At 36.2% G+C, this 20,322-nt stretch overlaps 2 protein-coding genes and 1 long non-coding RNA gene across 4 annotated transcripts in view; 2 read left to right on the top strand and 1 right to left on the bottom strand.

Annotated features, from left to right (window-relative positions):
• Positions 1 to 75: 75 nt before the first annotated feature.
• LOC119072623 lies at positions 76 to 7,713 on the top strand. The gene is made up of 3 exons (XR_005086889.1): positions 76 to 88; positions 3,848 to 3,852; positions 6,145 to 7,713. It is a non-coding gene; the product is annotated as an uncharacterized LOC119072623 (long non-coding RNA).
• A 3,559-nt stretch (positions 7,714 to 11,272) lies between these two features.
• LOC119072607 (dead end protein homolog 1-like) overlaps positions 11,273 to 20,322 on the top strand; it is a 21,673-nt gene continuing 12,623 nt past the window's right edge. Inside the window, exon 1 of the mRNA XM_037177862.1 lies at positions 11,273 to 11,528. The gene's annotated coding sequence lies outside the window, so the exon portion shown is untranslated. The remainder of the gene's footprint in view (positions 11,529 to 20,322) is intronic.
• Positions 19,238 to 20,322, bottom strand: part of LOC119072584 — a 2,463-nt gene continuing 1,378 nt past the window's right edge. For both annotated transcript variants that reach the window (XM_037177835.1, XM_037177834.1), the window contains one exon: positions 19,238 to 20,322. This exon is cut by the window's right edge and continues 457 nt beyond it. In XM_037177835.1, coding sequence (XP_037033730.1) covers positions 19,649 to 20,322 — 674 coding nt within the window. In that variant the 3' untranslated portion in view covers positions 19,238 to 19,648.

Below are 20,322 nucleotides of genomic sequence, written 5' to 3'. Positions count from 1 at the left end.
AAAAAAAAAAACGGAAAAACATTCACATCCAACTATAGGAACCAAAATTCCCCAACGACTCTGCCATATTACTAGGACTCTGTCATCTGTCACTCACATACAAAATAGGACTTATTAGTTTGTTGTTATCATACACTAAGTCAGCCAACATATAAATTCTGCTTAAATTTAGTTCCAGCAACGCAGTTCAAGCAAAAGTGCTATTAATGACAGCTGTCAAATAGAGTACTTTTTGTATGAAATTTTATCCCCACTCTTTTTACAGTGTAAAATTTTGTATGTAGCACTGTCAAGTTTCAGTACCGTATTTAGAGTACCACTTTTGCTTGCAAAAGTGCTATTAATGACAGCTGTCAAATAGAGTACTTTTTGTATGAAATTTTATCCCCACTCTTTTTACAGTGTAAAATTTTGTATGGAGCACTGTCAAGTTTCAGTACCGTATTTAGAGTACCACTTTTGCTTGCAAAAGTGCTATTAATGACAGCTGTCAAATAGAGTACTTTTTGTATGAAATTTTATCCCCACTCTTTTTACAGTGTAAAATTTTGTATGGAGCACTGTCAAGTTTCAGTACCCTATTTAGAGTACCACTTTTGCTTGCAAAAGTGCTATTAATGACAGCTGTCAAATAGAGTACTTTTTGTATGAAATTTTATCCCCACTCTTTTTACAGTGTAAAATTTTGTATGTAGCACTGTCAAGTTTCAGTACCGTATTTAGAGTACCACTTTTGCTTACAAAAGTGCTATTAATGACAGCTGTCAAATAGAGTACTTTTTGTATGCAATTTTATCCCCACTCTTTTTACAGTGTAAAATTTTGTATGGAGCACTGTCAAGTTTCAGCACCCTATTTAGAGTATCACTTTTGCTTGAAGTGCGTTGGTTCCAGCCGTCTTCACTGGATGAATTAGACATCTGTTCTACTTTCAATTGTATGAACATGATGCGTTAAGCAATGCATCCATCCATTTACAAACTAAAGCCCAGCGGAAACAGCTGAAACAAAATTAAAGTCGAATTAGTACGTTGCTCGACTGTACTCATATTGACTTCAACGTCTGTTAGCTGTCTGTTAGCACGAATGTAAAAATAAATTTTCTTGGATGTTAATGTCTTTAAAAGACGTTGATGGAAACGAATGAATTCTCATAACAAACTGTGGAAATAGAAGAGTAGTAGAAGAGCAGTTGTGTCTCTCGAAGATAGTAAATTGAAATCTCAATCAGATCGAGAGGTCCCTTATAGGACTAAGATGTTAGATCCATGTCATATTGGTACACTACCTTAAACCAAAAATGTTTGTTCTGCGGACTTTCGTCCTTAAGAGATTAATGTAACAATATGAGGCTATAGGTTACAAACATTGGCCTTGTGAGCAGAGGCGCCGACTTCTTTTTTCGTATAGTGTTGCCCAAAAAAGTCGCTTTTTTGTATGATCGAAAATTTATGTTTTATTAATTGATGCTTTTGTAAAATTTAATTATCGATAAACAGCCGTGTCCTGGGCACTTTTGAACATTGGGCGAAACTTCTTTATAAGAACCATAAGCTTTGTAAAGAATAAAAGATAATTGCGAGCGTAGCGAGCGATTTTTTTCTTAATTGTGCTGCCAGTGTAAATTCGGATGAAGATAAAGTTCGTTTCAATACGGTCCCTCAAAAACTTTGCTAACGCTCTTGTTTCATAAACATTCACACTTGAATACATATACTCACACACACATTCAAATTTGTCATGTAATGACTCACTTACTTTCCTAATGTTGTACTCTTACAAAACTAGAACAGCGATAAAAAGATGTTAGTCGAGTTATCGTGTGGAACCGAAGGATTTATTTTAAATTATGTAGAATTCCGAAAAAGTAGTGAAGCTAACGTTGGAATTGTTCTTAAAGTGAAATGCCACGCAGCGAGAATTTTTGACTAACATGCTCGTTTTCTTCTACAGTTTAAATCATTTTTGATGTAAAAATTATATTTATTGTGTCGACGAGTCATAGTGTTGCTCAGCCTCGACTAATTTGGTCATAGTGTTGCCCGAGCCTCGCGGCAAGACCGTAGTCGGCGCCTCTGCTTGTGAGGGATAGATGTATGTGGCGTAGGAAGCTATTGCTTTGTGAGCACCAGTACCGGACTGGCTCGAAAAAGCCCATCGGGGGCTCTTTGCAACTCAATTTAAAAAGGCCCACAAATTAAAAATTCTCATACAAAAATCCAAAAGGCCCATCGGGAATTCCCCGAATTCACCATATGGCCAGTCCGGGCCTGGTGAGCACTGTAAGGATTCAACAGACAATTCGCTTCTTCATCCTCCAGTTGTTACCATTATTCAGCGATTCCATGATCGAAACAGACGAGAAAATATACTAAAAAGTTGATCTAAGGTCGGGATTCATATCTCACGAATCTCACGTAACTTCAATCCATAATCGTGCTGGTTCCTTTTGCTTCAGATCTTCCCGAAGCTTAAAAGAAAATATTTCAAAATAATCATTTCAGTATCTTCCCGCCAAAAAATTCTGAGTCTAAACTCATTTTGACCGGTTCGTCTCTAGATCCAATCACCCGAAACAGATGAACAACTATTTATTTTTGTAAATTATTTCCAGCTGCCAGAAACATTTGTCCGACTGAAATCAATTTGAACAGCATTAACACAACATTCAATTGTGTCCAGCTGTTTTTGTGGAAAGCGATTTCAGTCCCAGTCATTTCGATTAACAACTAATTTCATTCAAACAAACTTTACAAACTTCGCTCTAATAATTATTTCGAATTGAATTGACAACATTTTTGAAATACAATAAAATTGTTGCATTCGGAGGAGGATTGATTGATTCTTAAAACATGATTTCTGGCTCTTCGCTAAAGCTAAGCCAACAAATGCTTTAAGGGATAGTCTCTTCATCGGTTAGAAATCGTAAAACAAAAGCAAATGAATTATAAACTCGTCATCTCCATTACAAAATTGGTTGTTTATCGGTCATACAACGTTTTTCAACCACAGACATTTTACTCGTGTTTGTTTCTTGTTCCTGTTCAATAAAGCGGCCTCTGTTTATTCCACAAGAACGTTGCCCAGAACACTAATGAACACTTCCTCTGCATTAAAAAATATTTTCAAATAGACTTACGTCGATCCTTTACAACATTATGAAAAATTGCGCCTTCCTGTGCTGTCCAATTACGGTGTATGCACTCATCTGAAGTAAAAGTGCAAAACACAATTGAATTATTTCAAAAAACCCCGGTCGGACGTTGTTAATTTGATCAATATATTCATTCTCATCAGCAATATACGGCGGTGTTTTCCATGCATAGAAAAAGTTTGCGCAGAAAATTTCTATTGAAACCCATTTATTTTGATGAATTAACTTTACACAATGCCGAAAATGTTCCCGTAACGAGAACGTTACAAAAGATCCCATCTCTCCGCCTCTCCTTCTGCCTTCTGATAAAAATATTTTCATTTACGTTCCGTTGTGGTTATTAAATATACGACGGAAACCTCATTTTAACGAAGGCAATTATCGACATTAACTTTAAAAGATAATTTTCACTGTTTATTGGTTTTGGTTATAATATGCTGTGCATACACCGCCAGCTCAATGGGTTTCCTTTTAAGTTTCAACGAAATTATTTCTAATTTATGAAAATGTCGGATGTAATCTGCTATCGAAAATGCGGACATATAAAAGGCGATGAGCTCTGGCTAGTGTGTGTTCTCTTACACAAGCTCTTACATACAGAACAGCATGTTGCAACTATTGAAGTAATAGATTTTCTATCAAACGTTGAACAATATTCGAATGAAAACGTTTACCATGTCATTGGTCGCATAGTACGTGTAGCCGGATGGTACAATAGGAGAGGTCTTCCGGGGATCATGTAATTATTTACGACCTTCTTAATGATCCTCTTCCACGAACAGTTATTTTTTATCAAGGCTTCCTCTCAAGGTACGTGTTCTCGTGCACCAATTTTTCATTTCAAGTTACATGTCCATTAGCACACTAATCAACATCTGAAAACACTCATAAGTTCCTACTTTGAAATATGTCCTGATATGTACTGCAATAGTCCGTTGCTAAAGCGCAACGATAAAAATACCGAGAACATTCCAATGAATCAACTGTTAACAGCAAAAAGGTTCCAATACTAGATTGACATAGTCATTACGTACTTCTCTAACTCGTTAATTGAATATTCGTTGTGTCTTATTTTCATGAGACACATGCTCGCTCGCATTTTCATTAAAATTTAATATTTAGGGCATGTTGGTAAGATGTCGTGGAAAAGTTCGTTTTCGACGGAAAGTTTTCGCAATTAATAATACTTTGTTAAACAAAAGAATCATTCAAGCGATGTTCTTAAATTGCATACATTAGGGATAGCATACACCATTGAGTGAATGGACTCACTTAAGGAATTGTATTGAGAAAAGTGCAAGGTTTTCATATTGAACCGAAAGCGAGTGAAGTTATACATCTTGCACCAACCCCTTAAGACTATACCAATTTTATTGTAATTTTTGTCGAGATTCTCTTTTTGACATTTTATTGAACAATTCACGTGGTAAGTGTGCCTAAAATTTGAATTTTAAGTGAACGATTCGATGAAAAAGTGAACCAAAAAATACATTTCAACGCTTCCCTGTAAGAAAATGACGCTACGTTAAAAAGACCTCCGCACTTTCCATTTTGAATTTCGACCGCACTTACGGAGTGAATACTTACTAGGCCTGTTCATTTTCAAGAAATAGTCTCAAATTCATCTGGCATGGTGTCTATCTGGTCCGGAAGGCTAAAATATTGGACCCGTATTTTTTTTAGAATTTTAAAAAATAGTTTAGATCTGGGGAGCGAAGCATTTGTTCATATGTACGAATGCGTTGGTTAGAAGAGTAAAAAAGATATACACCATCATTCTCCTCTCTTTCGTACATTTGAACAAATGCTTCGCTCCCCAGATCTAAACTATTTTTTTAAATTCTAAAAAAATACGGGTCCAATATTTTAGCCTTTCGGACCAGATAGACACCATGCCAGATGAATTTGAGACTATTTCTCAAAAATGAACAGGCCTAATACACATACAGAATTTAGTCGCCTTTAGAGAAATTCGATAAAATCAACGCCTGTAGAACTTAACTTAAAGTGCCCACTCCACTCAACAAAAAGTGCTCCGTAAGAGAGCCGTGAGAGAGCGAGCTGTCAAATAAACAAAGCAAAATTTGAAAAAATTCAATTTTGTCTCTCACACGGAGCACCATTTTATTGGAAAGAGGAAACTAAGCATAAGTGTCCCCACTCATCAAAAAGTACTCCGTGAGAGAGCCGCGAGAGAGCCGCGAGAGAGCCGCGAGAGAGCAAGCTGTCAACAAAGAAAAAATGCAATTTTGTCTCTCACACGGAGCACTTTTTTGGAAAGAGGAAACTAAGCATAAGTGTCCCCACTCATCAAAAAGTACTCTGTGAGAGAGCCGCGAGAGAGCGAGCTGTCAAATAAACAAAGCAAAATTTGAAAAAATTCAATTTTGTCTCTCACACGGAGCACTTTTTTGGAAAGAGGAAACTAAGCAAAAGTGTCCCCACTCATCAAAAAGTACTCCGTGAGAGAGCCGCGAGAGAGCAAGCTGTCAAAAAAACAAAGAAAAAATTGAAAAAATTCAATTTTGTCTCTCACACGGAGCACTTTTTTGGAAAGAGGAAACTAAGCATAAGTGTCCCCACTCATCAAAAAGTACTCCGTGAGAGAGCCGCGAGAGAGCAAGCTGTCAAAAAAACAAAGAAAAAATTGAAAAAAATTCAATTTTGTCTCTCACACGGAACACTTTTTTGGAAAGAGGAAACTAAGCATAAGTGTCCCCACTCATCAAAAAGTACTCCGTGAGAGAGCCGCGAGAGAGCAAGCTGTCAAAAAAACAAAGAAAAAATTGAAAAAATTCAAATTTGTCTCTCACACGGAGCACTTTTTTGGTAAGTGGAAACTAAGCATTAAACTAGGTAAAGTGGTTGAAAAGACTAGATAGAACAATGAGAAATTTGGATAAATACCGTTTGAATGTGACGTTTACCGGTAAATTGAATACGAATTTTGTACCGGTTGGATTCACTGCCGTTTAAAGTCTGGTACACAGCCAGTCAGTGAAATGAAATTCTCATCATTTTTCCACGCGAGCTGAACATTTTGACAGATGGCCCATACATTTTGTGTCAAAATTTCATTTCACCGGCTGGCCGTATACTTGGCTCATCTCTTGAATTTGAAATTGTATTTTCATTGGCATGAAATAAATTATTTTTCTCAGTCAAATGTTTATCGAGAAACCATTTTCGAATTGAAATTTTTAAACGATTTATTTATATAAATTCACAAAAAATGTAAAACAGAATTCTAGCACATTTTTTTGCACTTAAAATACCTTACTTTTAGTCAACGTAAAAAGCATTTAAGTAAATAAACACACACACACGATATTTGAAGAGTTTTATAACGACTTTCAGTCGGATTGTAACTTGTTAGCACTTTTCATAATGTTTGAATATGCAAAACGTGTTCGGTTAAAAGGTTTGCTGATATAACATTATGTAACAAGTAAAGTGTAAGCGGTTTTTCATTTGCCGTTTCCTTTTTTCTGAACTTTAAACGGGTAAAATGAATCAAAGTTAATACGAGTGCCAAATTGAAAACAGAAGTAGCTCCAACTTTCAGTCTCTTTGTTATGTAGGTTTTATGTCTTCTGAGTGAGTGCTTGATTCACCGTCTCTAATAATGTAGTTGTAGTTGTAACGAGTGGCTGTAAGGAGCTCCTTTTTCCCTTTTTAAGCTGATGTTCATTCTACTCTAATCGTTATTGTTACAACTTATATGCTGCCGCGAAGTGGAATTAAAATGATTCAGGTTTTTAAATCGAAAATGTAGAGAGAAATTATTGCTAAGCTTCGAGTCTCGTATTCTCTAAAATCCTAAATTAAAAGCGAAATTTTAGTTTTGTTTTCTGCAATCGAAAATTCAACAAAATTTTTAAAGAGAATTCACAATGTCAATGTCGTCAAGCTCGGACAAAAAATTAGAAACATTAAAATTCAAAAATATTTTGGCAGGAGATAATTTATGGTCGCTTGTACGCTTGAAAACAACCGAAATAATGCACTTGATTGGTTTAGTTCGTTGATTAGTTAAATGAACGGGTCAGTGCTTTCAGAACTAATTTTTCTGTGAAATTGTTTGGACTTGTGTTTCCTTGCCGTTGTTTTCGGTTAAATATATTTGAAAATGGAAAACGTTTGCAGAGCCGTATTAACACTTAGCCCCTTGGCGCTGAATAAAACTGGTGAAAATTGGCGCTGGAAATTTCAACGATACGTCTTTGCTTTGTGCTGAAAATCAAATATCCCAGTGGCGCCCGAAGTCTTAATCCGGCTCTGAACGTTTGGTTTAATGCAATCATATTTTCCCACTTAAAAGTCGAGCCCGACACAGTGACTTCTAAAATTTAGCATGGAATTGTAGTCTACTCCATTTATCTATGCGACAAATAATGAAAATGAAACTTTCTGTGTCTGAACAGAGCCGTAGACGAGGTACACTCACCTCAAAATACTCAGCAATATTCATGCGACTCTCTGTTTTTCGTAGTCCCGTACGTTTCATATGATCATATCGACAGTACATGTTGTGAGAAGTGGAACTGTTGGAATTTAAGCAACCAAATACATGAATTTCCTGCTAAATATTTTGAGATGAGTGTATGAGTTGTGGGAGAAACAATTTCGATCGTGTGCCCCATAGGCTAGTATGTACGCTGCATACCAATGGGACAAATAATGGATTCCATCACGGCACCTTTTGCTTGAAACATTCGAAACATTCTCATTAGTTGTCCCATGTAAATGGAAGATAGTTAACCCAATGACATGAGGTAATGTCAAGTGAATTCAACTTTACCTCGCGTTGTTGAGCGAATTTTCTTTTTTTTGTTAGTTTTATTCCCAAGACTGAATATTTTATGATAAAAAAATATCTGATAATTACGAGGACGAATGGAAATCAGATGTAATGTGAATGTGTATTAACAGCAGACGATAAAGAAACCATTCCCCCAATAAATTTAAAAACTAAAACAAAATGCAAATGCAAAATGAGTTAACAATTAAATTTTTAATGAAAAAAAAAAAAACGAGAAACAAAAGGAAGGACAAAACAAAAATGTTGGAAAAACTGAATGACAAAACGAAATGATAAATGGAAAAATAAATTTAAATATTTAAAAATGAATCGTGTAGTTAAAGCGTAGAGACTTACACAGTTTAATATTGCATGGACATTTTTACCCATAATATTAATTACTATAGAAAATCAGTAAAAAAAAATTGTTTTTGTGACGCACGAAATGACTCAAATAAATCATTAACAATAAATAATAAAACGAAAACAAGGAAAGATTCTTTTATTTCAATCTTCAATTTCACTATGGATATGTGGCTGCGACAGTGCGAAATGCCTATTTTCTAGAAAATGTTTTCCAAAATTTTCTACAACTTTTAGAAGTTTCTAAAATTTTCTTAAGAGTCACTTCGCCAAAACTTCGAACAGCTTATATGGAATCGGGATTCAAGCCGACGGCGATCCAAACGAGCTATGGCTCAAATGAATCGTCGTTCAATTCTGATAATATCGTGGAACAACTTTTTTCCCGAAAAAATTTTGTTGGGCTGACATGGCCCTTAGAAAAATTTTCTCCGGAGTTGTCGCGAAAATCGTTTTTTATCAATTACTCCAGCGAATTGACTCTTAAGAGGCATCGATGCTTTGCTGAATTGCAAACATTTTGGCGTATACCGAATTTTAGTTTACTTTTGATGATATCTTTCTACCAGAATTCTTTTTCAAAAATATAGGTCTGCAATAACGACCGCGAATGTGTTAGCTTTCAACAGAAAATAGAGCTTTCAACAGGAAATAGAGTTGGTTGTAGCAGTTTTTCCAGCTATGAGAAAACTGAGTAGCACTTATGAAAATTTCGCTTAACTACTGACTTCAAACGATTTACGGTGAGCTTGAAAATTTTTTTATTCGACCTCGCGTGGACAAGAAATGTTTTTAGTGGTTTTTGTTGAGGGCAGCACCACGAGTACGAATAACATAACAAGAAAATATTTCGATGGGAAATCAGATCGATTTTTAGTTTTTTTGCGACCTGCGGGAAGCATCGAAGACAGTTCGGACCCTACTGGTAAGTAGTTTGATTACAAAAATATAACTGCTGTTTATCCTGAGGTCCAAGCTCTGACTGATGAGGTCTTATATAGCAAAAATCATGTTCGAAACAAATGAAGTAAAAGATTTCTGAAATAAATCTCTGAAAATCTTTGATCAAATGAAGTAACAAATCAGATAGTAAAACTGTTACTATGCTTGCCGTCTGAGACGGGTTAAGAGGCATCACGACTCAGCTAAAATTGTAGCCTACATTTGTGTTGTTACTCGTAATTCATTTTTCATCAGAATCCTTTTTGAAAAATGTACGACCGCAATAACGGCCACGAATGTGTTAACTTTAAATAAAAATTAGTCTCAGTTGTAGTTGTTTGACCAGGACACCGCTAACTAAATCAGCGTTCAGGACACCGCTAACTAAATCAGCGTTGGATTTTTAACGTTACAAACTAGCAATGGACTAAAAGCAACACTAGAGCTAACCCACAGCTGATTAAGTTAGCGGCGTCCTGAAGCTCTGAGAAAACTGAGCAGTTTAACGAAATTTTCATAAACTGCTCAGTTTTCTCAGGGTTGTTCGAACTTCTACAACCAACTCTATTTTCTGTTGAAAGATAACACATTCGTGGTCGGAATTGCGGCCGTACATTTTTGAAAAAGGATATTGGTAGAAAGATATCATCAAAAGTAAACTAAATTCCAGTATTTAAAAAACGCCAAAATGTATGCTTTTCAGCAAAGCATCGATGCCTCTTAAGCTTCTACACATTTTGTAATTTAAGAAAATTGTGCGAAATTGCAGAATTTTGTACAAAATTTCTAAAATGTTCTAAAAATTCTAGAAAATAGGGACGGCGTTCGACATTTCCTCTTCATGAAAAAAGAAAAGAAATTCCAACCGTCAAGAGTTTTTATAAATTTTTGGTGCATCACCTCTCATCATGTAAAGTTTAGCAACGGGTAGCGTCTGTACCACACACATATCGGAATATCATCAAATATTAAATGACTGATTGATTATTCATTACATAGACGTTTTCGCTTTTCAATTGAACTGAATATTTATCCGAGGTAAGTGATTGGAATTTCATATTCGATACCGACGTCAACGCAGCCAAATTGGATATAGACAGTTCGTTTGAAATTTCAGTTTTGAACTAAATTTCTATCGAAACAAAGCCAATTAATTTGACTATAGTCTTGACAAGACACGGAAGGCATATTATAACCAATTGCAATCGACATTGGGTAAAATTATCGATTTCATTACATCTTTTGATCCAAATTATTCAACAGATTATTGGATTGATGCAGTTTATTACAGTGAACGATATCTCAAATGTCTCACTGTCATTTTTTTCAGAGAATGTCATTGTGAATTTGCAATGACACAATAAAATTCTCAGAAAAATTTGACAGTGAGACATTTGAGATGTCGTTCACTGTAGTTTAAAAATACATTTTCCTTTACAGCGCTATATTTATCGGAGCTAATGGTTTATCGCTGTTGTCAGATAGATGCCATACCCCCCGTCTTCCAAAAGTTTTATTGAAACTTTGACCGGTGGAAATGGCAAAAATGTAATGATACGCTTGTCGTTTCGAACAAGATTGATATAAGATGGAATGGGTTCTTGATGGAATGTTTGTAACTACACTCCCTATCTTTGAGAAGATATTTTCTTTCGAAAAAATTCCCGAAAATTTGAGAAAACATTTTCTCAAAGATAGGGAGTTACAAACATTCCATCAAGAACCCAATCCATTCTCAAACCTAATCCTTTTAAAATCTGTTATCGACAACGACAACGACGATAATGAGTAGGAAAAACTTTAAACATCAGAAGTACTGAACAGAAATGACCATTATATTGCGATACCTTGTCGCGTCTAAAGGCTCATGAACCCTTCGAATCTCTTTAAAAAAAAATTAAATTGGACGTAAACGGCCACTCGTTATCGATGTGAGCGTCAAAGTGCTGAGTTTGCTGAAAAAAGCACACAAAAATGGGACGGCTTTAGAGCACTGTCTGACCGATTTTGACAGCTGTGCTAGTTTCCCGAATGCTGTGCATCGTGTAAGATGTGTTCTTAAATATTTTTGAAAATTTAATTTTTGTATTATTGTACAATTAACGTTGTGAAATCGGAAATTGTTTACGCGTATAAGTGTAAACGGAAAACGTGTCAGTGAATCGACAAAACGCTGAACACGATCAAATATTGTAATCAAAATTGAAAAAAAAAAATTACTGCTGTATTCGGCAGATTTTACCAGAAGAAACGGGAATTTAATTAAACGTAAGTGTCACATTCAATTGCGAAGAAGTTGAGACAACAACTTCTTTGTTCACCGGCTGGTGTGACTTTTGTTGTTGTCTATTTTTCAATGTATTGTAACACTCAAAGTGGTCATTTTGCAATAACAAAGTTTCGCATCTAACGAAAACTTTACTCACGTTATTTCAATACAATAACGATAACAAAGTACGGATGACGAACAATGTCATTCATGGCAGATTGTATCGAACGATCAACATGTGGTATCGCCGATATCGCATCGGTTACATTATTCGATACTAATTAGTACAATGATGTAGGGTCCGACACTTTGATGAATCTATTTCTATGTCTAAGAATGCGTCTGCTTGACCCTTAACAAACGACCAGCGTGCAACATTAAATCCGTTACAACTTTTGATTCAACTGATGAGAAATTGTTTCTAAAAGGACGGTAGCGTAATCGTATGTTACGTACCTGTCCGTGGGAAAATTTAGCTTACACACGTAGGGGAAATTTGTGTTCTAAGCCGAGGGCGAGGTACGTATTATGTTTTACGTGTTAGTGTAAATGACGGTTCGATCATATGAAATATGCCTTCACATTGTCTGATCATGTAAAGCACAGTACGTACGTGGTTCCAAATTTTTATTTTCACATTCCGCGCGCTGGCATGAAAAGTTTATTTTACTCTACCGTGCTAAAAGCCTACCCTAAATGAAATATGGCTGAAAGCTCTGAAAATGCTAGTATACATACAATGCATTTAGCCACACCAGCAAAATATTCATTATTTATTATGGAAATCGAAAACTTTATTTGCGCTGATGGCTATCTGGCCACAGAAACTTTCTAAGTTAATTTAAAGTCATTGCCATAGCATTTGTATGGTCTGCTGAATGTTTATTGCATGCATGCATCTCTTACATCGCAGCAATAATTCTTCTAATTGAAATATTCGGAATATGCCATACGCAAAACTTATTCAATTTCCACATTGGGTTGTTGAAACTTAACCGTTTAAAAACGGCACGCGTATCGCGTTTGAGTATCTGTTAATTCTGTTGTTCAAAGTATCGCCTTAGTGCTTGACAAAATCTTTTACTTCATTTGTTTTAGAATTCATTTTAATGTTTATAAAACCATATTAACCATAGCTCATCACTTCTTGTTTTACTTGTTGTCGGTAACAGATGATAAAGGTAAGCTCAGTCCATAGTTTCGTAAGGTATCGGGTAATCTGGCACACTACACGGTGACAAAAGAACGCAATTTTAAACTACGTAAAAGGTGAGCTAGCATACGCAAGTTTATTGCTGCAAATGCTATTTAGCCATGTCACCGATTTAATGACTCCTTTTACAAAACTTTGATATCGAAAAATCGTGTGCGAGTTCACCTTTTACGTAGTTGAAAAATGCGTTACTTTAGCACCGTGTGCCAAATTACCCCACGCCTTTCATAACCCTTACTCAACATTTAACATTTAAGGACATCAATAAACTGAGTGCAATGAAACGTATCATTCACAGTCAAAGTTATCCCATCGCCTCTAACGCAGAATAGTTCTATCATTAAGTGAATCATATTTTGTTCCGATAAATCTTCAACTGCACTAACATCGTAAATTTTATGAAACGAGAGCACGTCATTGTCGAGTGAATAAAAAGATTTATGTTTCCACTATTGTGGCAAAATTAAAACTCCATTAAATCACTGCAACAGAAATTGAATGAAAAAATGTCTCCATAAAAGATGTGGCATTTGTCTTCGTCAGAGTTGTAGCTGATGTAATCGAATCAGATTAGGTGAGGAAGATGGCAGTACAGTGCCAGTGCTAGCAAAGAAATGCGTTTTAATTCTAAAATGGAAAAGTTAAGTTAATTTCCAGAACATTGCTTGCATTCGTGTTGAGGTGCCTGGATATTTAAATTAAATACAAAAAAGCGTAGTCGAGTGAGTTGTGCAATTCATTCTTTAAAATTGAATTTGTATAATGGCAATAACCAAAAGACTTTCGTCGAAACATCAGGTATGTTCGAAAGGACTCCACGGCAATCGCAGTTGAAAACAGGTGGTAGGTCGTTTTTGAAAGGTGTTTTTTCTCAACCCAAACTTTTATCAAGGATAAATGAATATTCAACGAAAGAATCTCGTTTTTTCTTGGTATCCGAAGTTACTTCATCTTTACAAAATTATTCGGTCGTTTGGTACGGATTTGCCATTCTTCCATCAAATTATGATTCAATTTTAGATTTGTTTCGCAGATGACTGACGTTGAAAATTACACATTTTTGCTCTGTACGTCTTGTATAGGGAGATGATTTATAATTTCTAATTTATAGGTTGACTTATTATGTATTTACCCAACAATTCTACTTTCGTTTGACCTGACATAGGGAGGGGAATATTAAAAACGTAAAAAATATATTTGGTGGAAGGAACACTCTCAAACGTTACAACGAAACGCGTTTCATTTGCCATTTCTTATATGCTCATTACTCAAAATTCCTCAAATTTTCAACGCCCCCAATTTATCGCCCAAAGTATAGGTTCGTATTCCAACTTGATTTTTGAAAATCAAGTTCGTCAAGTTTCCTGTACCAATACCCTATTAGTGGACAGAAACAGTCTCATCGTATTAACGGATCTGATCCTTATTTTCATCAAAGTATTTTCCAAAGATTGAAAAGTAATCTTTTACTTCATTAGTTTAAACTTACCCAACTACAAAAGGAGCCCTGTCGACAACAGATATCACATTTGTCTGTATATATACTCCTTTCCCACTCCTTTCGTTTTGGTTGGAGAATCTTGTTTACATTAAAAAGAAAACTAAAAACATTTAACGCGTACGTAGACACATAGTGAAACATCATCTTGAATAGACATCAAAGTCATTTCGTTTCAGCATATTTTTTTGCTGTTGATTGTTACTTTTACCATAAAAAAGCCATTTCTCCCTTTCCCCATTCTATTGCTGTATAGAAATTAGAAAACCAGGGCAAAGTACTTTGAAAACATTCTGCATAATGTAATGTAAATTATGAAATTATACAGAAGAAAAGGGATGTAAAACACAAAGACCTTTCTCAACAATCAAAAATGTTCACAGAAAACATGGTAAACAAGAGTTAATTTTTGATGGAATTTTCCTTCCAAAGAATTAAGATTAAATTGACGTATGGTTGGTAAAGAAGCTGATTCCAGAGCGAACACTTATATACAGCTCTTATGCACCACTCTTGTGCATGTAGGTATGTGCATAGTATACACAGTGCATTAAGTTTTCGGTTATGACATTGTTGGGTAGGGCGTATCGAATTTTTAGAATTTTAAGGGCCGCGATAGCCTGTGTGCGGAAAACGTAGATCATTGAAAACTAATTCCAGGCATATGGTTGATGGATCCGAAGGTGCCCGGGAAGAAGTCCCCCCGGACGACTTTAACTTTCAAATGGTCATAACTCGGAAAGTTGAGAGTATTTCTGAAAACAATGTTCTAGCAGGATGTAGAGCGTTAAAAACTCTACAAAACTGCCAAAGAAACCGATGGTCCAAAAGGTGTGTCTGTCGAGGTTTTCTAACATCGAAAGTTCGACATTTTCGTTTTTGACTTTTATTTCCTGAGAGACAAATTATTAAGTTTAGCTTTTGGCATGAGGTTGAAGAGGAGGTCGAGTACTACCAGTACACTAGGCATTGTCCCGGTCGGCGATCCATCCGAAACCACTTTTTCAACATTAATGAATGAACTTTTTAAGTGTACCCACGTCGCCCACGAAGCCAGTGCAGACACTGAAACCGGTGTTGCTGAGTCGAGGTAACCTTGGCCAGTAAGTGCACATAATATTCCATAACAGTAGCTGAACTCTTTTACAAAATATTTGGGATCTCGATGTAGCACATTATATTGACACGGTATACCACGAAGTTCAACCTTTTGTAAAAATATCGAAAAATGTGTATTTGCAACGAAATCGACTTCTTACTACTGTTTGTGGGTCAAATAACTAATTAAAACGATTATTTGTTGTTTTTCTCACAAATTTCACTTTCTCAGATTTTGTAGTACAAAATGTGCTACACCGAATTCTCGACCTCCTAGTACTCGACCTCCTCTACAACCTCATGCCAAAAGCTAAAGTTAATAATTTGTCTCTCAGGAAATAAAAGTCAAAAACCAAAATGTCGAACTTTCGATGTTAGAAAACCTCGACAGACACACCTTTTAAACCATCGGTTTCTTTGGCAGTTTTGTAGAGTTTTTAACGCTCTACATCCTGCTAGAACATTGTTTTCAGAAATACTCTTAACTTTCCGAGTTATGACCATTTGAAAGTTAAAGTCGTCCGGTGGGACTTCTTCCCGGGCACCTTCGGATCCATCAACCATATGCCTGGACTTAGTTTTCAATGATCTACATTTTCCGCACACAGGCTATCGCGACCCTTAAAATTCTCAAAATTCGATACGCCCTATTGTTGGGCCTTCGGTATATTTAAATCGTGAATAATTCATTATATCCATCCATCCATCCATCCATCCATAAATTCCATTGTGTCTTCTATGCACCACTAGAGTTTAGAGTAAAACGTAACGTTGTCTTTTGTTTCGGCTCTTCAACGTGGTAAATGGCATTGCAATAGCATGTAAATCTTCGCATATTATATGTAATGTGAACGTATACAGCAACACTCTCTACGTTACATACATACCTATTCCACGTCATATCGTCAACTTGCAGTGACAAAATGGAAATCATGGAATTTACAGTGTGCAACAAAATAAATGAATTATTTATCACACTTTTCCGAATCGATATTTCTCGATAAAGTTGAATTGCATTTGTGTGAATTCAAATACATTGTGGGATTATTGAATGAAGTGGCCGTGCACATGCATGAGGGAGATATTAAATTTGAAACTTTGTTGCTGTTTATATCATCTGTTACTAAACATCAACGTCAAAAATAAGCAATGAGCTTTGGCTAATGCGCCGCATTAAATGCGGTGGCATGGTCGCGTAAAGGACTAACATTAAAATTTATGAAGCAAAAGATTTTTCAACAATCTCGTGAAAATGCTTTAATCAGTATAGCTTTAACATAAAATTGAATTGGTGATGCGCCTGGCTGTCTGTGAAAGATTAACGAAGTATATGCAACATTGCTTTGTTCTAAAGAGTTCTGTTAGCCAGAAACAATTGGAAATTAAATTTTTCAAATTCAATTATCTAGCTGGGATGAACTATAATCGAACCCATAAATCAATGCAGGGATAATGCTTCAACATAACTGATGAATGTGTAGTTTCGGACATCCTATTCATTGATGCCTTTTCATCTATTTTTAACAATCAAACAGTCCTTGTCTCGATCCAATTTGCAACTTCTTTCAAATTCTCCTTTTATTGATACCCAATCATAAATCGACTGAAAATTAACCTTTCACAGACGACAGTCAGCAGTTTTACTACCGAATCTATTACTTCATTTTCATGTTATTATTTTCGAGCGAAATATTGAAAAAATGTTTCACTTCAACGGCAAGCATATGACTAGTATTATTGTCGGATCTATTACTTCTATCGATCAAAGTATTTTTTATCGGTTGATTTCAAATCTTGTACTTAAAAGACTATATTACTCAGAGCTTGTCATTATTTTTGTCGTCATTATCGGTAACAGATGAATAGCCGTAGATGATTGGTTACGTGGGAGTCAGGTTTTTTATACATTACGAGTTGGTAACGGACCGAAAGCAAAGATAGAGCTACTCAGGAAACAGATTTCGATGTTCTGTTTCTGTTCTACATATGTAGGTGTCTTTTTAGACCCGTACGAAGTACTGGGGTCTTATAGGTTTACGCATACGTTTGTAACACGTCGAATTGGACTCCCTGAGTAAGGGGAAACCTATTGTGGTTGTCTAGAGATACCAAATCCGCGAAAAAAATGTCCGTCTGTCTGTCTGTCCGTCTGCACGATAACTTGAGTAAAACGCATCCGATTTTGAAAAAATTTTTTCCCGTTTGGTAATGTCAAAAGACAGGCTAAGTTCGAAGATGAGTGATTTTGGATCGACCCCTCCCGAGCTGTGGCCCAATAAGTGCTTTACGGTTTTTCGAAGATATCTCCGGACATTTAAACGTTAAACTTGTAAGTGATACGTCAAATAAAAGGTATTTACAATACCGATCGACAAAAAAAAAGTTTATGGAAATCGGATGACCGACTCGTGAGTTAGACCCCTTGGTGTGAAACAGGCACAGGGCGGCAAGCAGTTTTTGCTTGTAGGTCGGCCAAATTTGAACATATTTCGTTCGTTTTAGCTTGATTAGATAGGTATTGACAGTACCAATCAGGGAAAAAAAAGTTTTTGAAATTATGTTCTCCGGAGCGTGAGCTAGGTCTCTTGGAGTGAGCTCTTATCTGGCTACTCGGCCGTACAGTGATGGTGGAGTATTTTGTCAATATCTCGAGTAAATTTTGACCGAATTTCATGAATTTTTTTTTGTTTGAAAGGTATTAACGAATGTAAAGCGTCGGTCAAATTTCCGGTCTCCTAACAAAATGGCTGCCGGTGGCCATATTGGATTTTAGTAAAATAGAAATATCTTGGGAAAAATGGTACTTAGAGTGTTTCTGTTAACATGGAAATAATTTGTTATGTGTGTGGGGGTGGGGTGTTTCAGGCATTCCATATATGGACATCTATATATATCTATATTCACCTATATTGAGCTATATACAGGCATATAGAGCTATATAATAGCATATTCCTCTGTGAAATGTTTATTTACAGTGAAATATAGTTAAATATAGCGGTATATAGCTGTTTAAATAGGAATTTATGAAATTTGACTTCGTACGGGGCTGTCTATATTGCCTCCGGCAATTTATTTGTATATGCTAACAAGGCAAAGAAAGATGATTAAAGTGATTTTGAAGGGCGAATAGCTTTGCAGTAGAGAAGAGTATTAAGTAAGAGAAATGAAGAGTTTCACAGTAAAGGCTTTTGATACGAATAGGTGTTTCGTACGGGTCGGCGTTAGCTATGTTTTCAGTGGGATTTCAGGCTGAAGCTGTTTTTTTTCTTCAAAAGTGAGTGAGTCAACAATACATCTGTTACTGATCTGTTTTGGACGATTGTTTTTGGGCAATTAGGGATGGCTTAGTGGGTTGGTACTAACATTCCACGAAAATGATCCGGTTCAGATTATTCACGTGTCAGACAGTTCCATATAGGTAGTTGCAGTGTGTTTGGTGGCTGCAACGATGTAGGCACTAAATGACTTGTATTACGTGACCCAAATGATAAATTTGTGTGTATGTGTCTAGACTACAGTTAGGTTAGTTTGCATACTTCGAGGCGTGGTTCGGCATTGGCAGTCAAGTTGAGCCGAACTGCACCTGTTATTGGCCGTAAAAGGCTGTTAGTGAGGAAACCAAATCAAAGTGAGGGACGAAATCACGAGAAAAATTTTAAAATTCCATCACTTTTGTCCTCATGTACTTCCTTTCTCCACTTTCACACGGATCCACTTCGTCCACATTCGTCATACTCTCTCGGCGATATTCCAATGTGTGAATAATGAGCCCACGGTTCGATTTCTCTGTTAACAGCCTTTCTTAGAAATCCCTTCAAGTTCTTTTGGAAATTATGGAAATTATTTCCTCTTACCGAGCCTCTTACCACCCGCTTGCGTTGCGTGCATAAGTCAAAACGTTTGTTCAAATCAAATTTTATTTCATTCTTCAAATTTCGATAGATTTTTCATATTTAAAGACCAAAACAATTATATGACCCACACCACCAAAAAAAATATGAAAAAATCAAATTGATATCCCAATCCTGATCTCTCCAAAATTAGAAAATTCAAAATTTTAAAAAGAAATTCCAAGTCGAAAAGAGTCGACTCGCGACAAATTTAGATTATAAACACTGTGCAACCAATTATTTTCGCGTTGCCAGTTGCTAAAAATCACTAACTTAATAAACTGGTTCACTAACATGCAAACCATCCCAATGACGAGTCGTTTATTAAGAATATTTGCAAATTGAATGGTGCATCGATTGACGATGGAAATGAATTCTCATCAATCGCTGTCCATTTTAGTATCTTGCTTGCTGCTTCATTTATTGTATGGGACAAGATTCTGGACTTTTATTACCAGGATTTGCAGCTGCTATTCTATTAGCAACAATGCCGCCGATAATCGATCCAAGTCCAGCTAACACAGGATCATTGCTCAAATTCACATTCGAACCGGATACTGCTCGATCTAGTACCTTACTGTCGTCTTTGTTAGGGCCTTTATTTTTCGATTTCTTTGATCCTTCGGCAACGTCAACTTTTTTAACCATAGAAGTAGCAGATGCATCAGAACCTAATGTCGGTTTGTCATTCGGCTGATTCTCGAACGGAATACTTTTGGTGAAAGAGACATTCAACGTTTTGCCAAACACTTGTTTTCCATTGAAAAGTTCCACAGCTCGATCAGCATTGGCTTTGTTTTTGAATGTTATGAATGCTTGACCATTCTTCACGTACTTGACCTTTCCGTGCACTTTGTTCGCTTGGAACTGTAGGTTCTCTTTCAGTATTTTAAAATCCATTTTGCCGGGCAAACCACCGACCATTAAAATGAATTTATTTGTCGCTGGTTTATCAGCAGGAGGTACAGCTGCAGGACTAGTACCAATGTCGTTCGTTGGTTGTTGCTCGTTATTGAAGGGTTTATTATTGTCCGTGCCTGGTCCGTTTCTCAACGGTTTATTTTTCGATCCTTGACCAGGTTGCCATCCTTGAT

This window comes from Bradysia coprophila, assembly GCF_014529535.1.
Source record: "Bradysia coprophila strain Holo2 chromosome IV unlocalized genomic scaffold, BU_Bcop_v1 contig_84, whole genome shotgun sequence".
Classification (NCBI taxonomy): domain Eukaryota; kingdom Metazoa; phylum Arthropoda; class Insecta; order Diptera; family Sciaridae; genus Bradysia; species Bradysia coprophila.
Note: the sequence above shows the minus strand (reverse complement) of the source record. Positions and strands in the feature narration are given on the sequence as shown.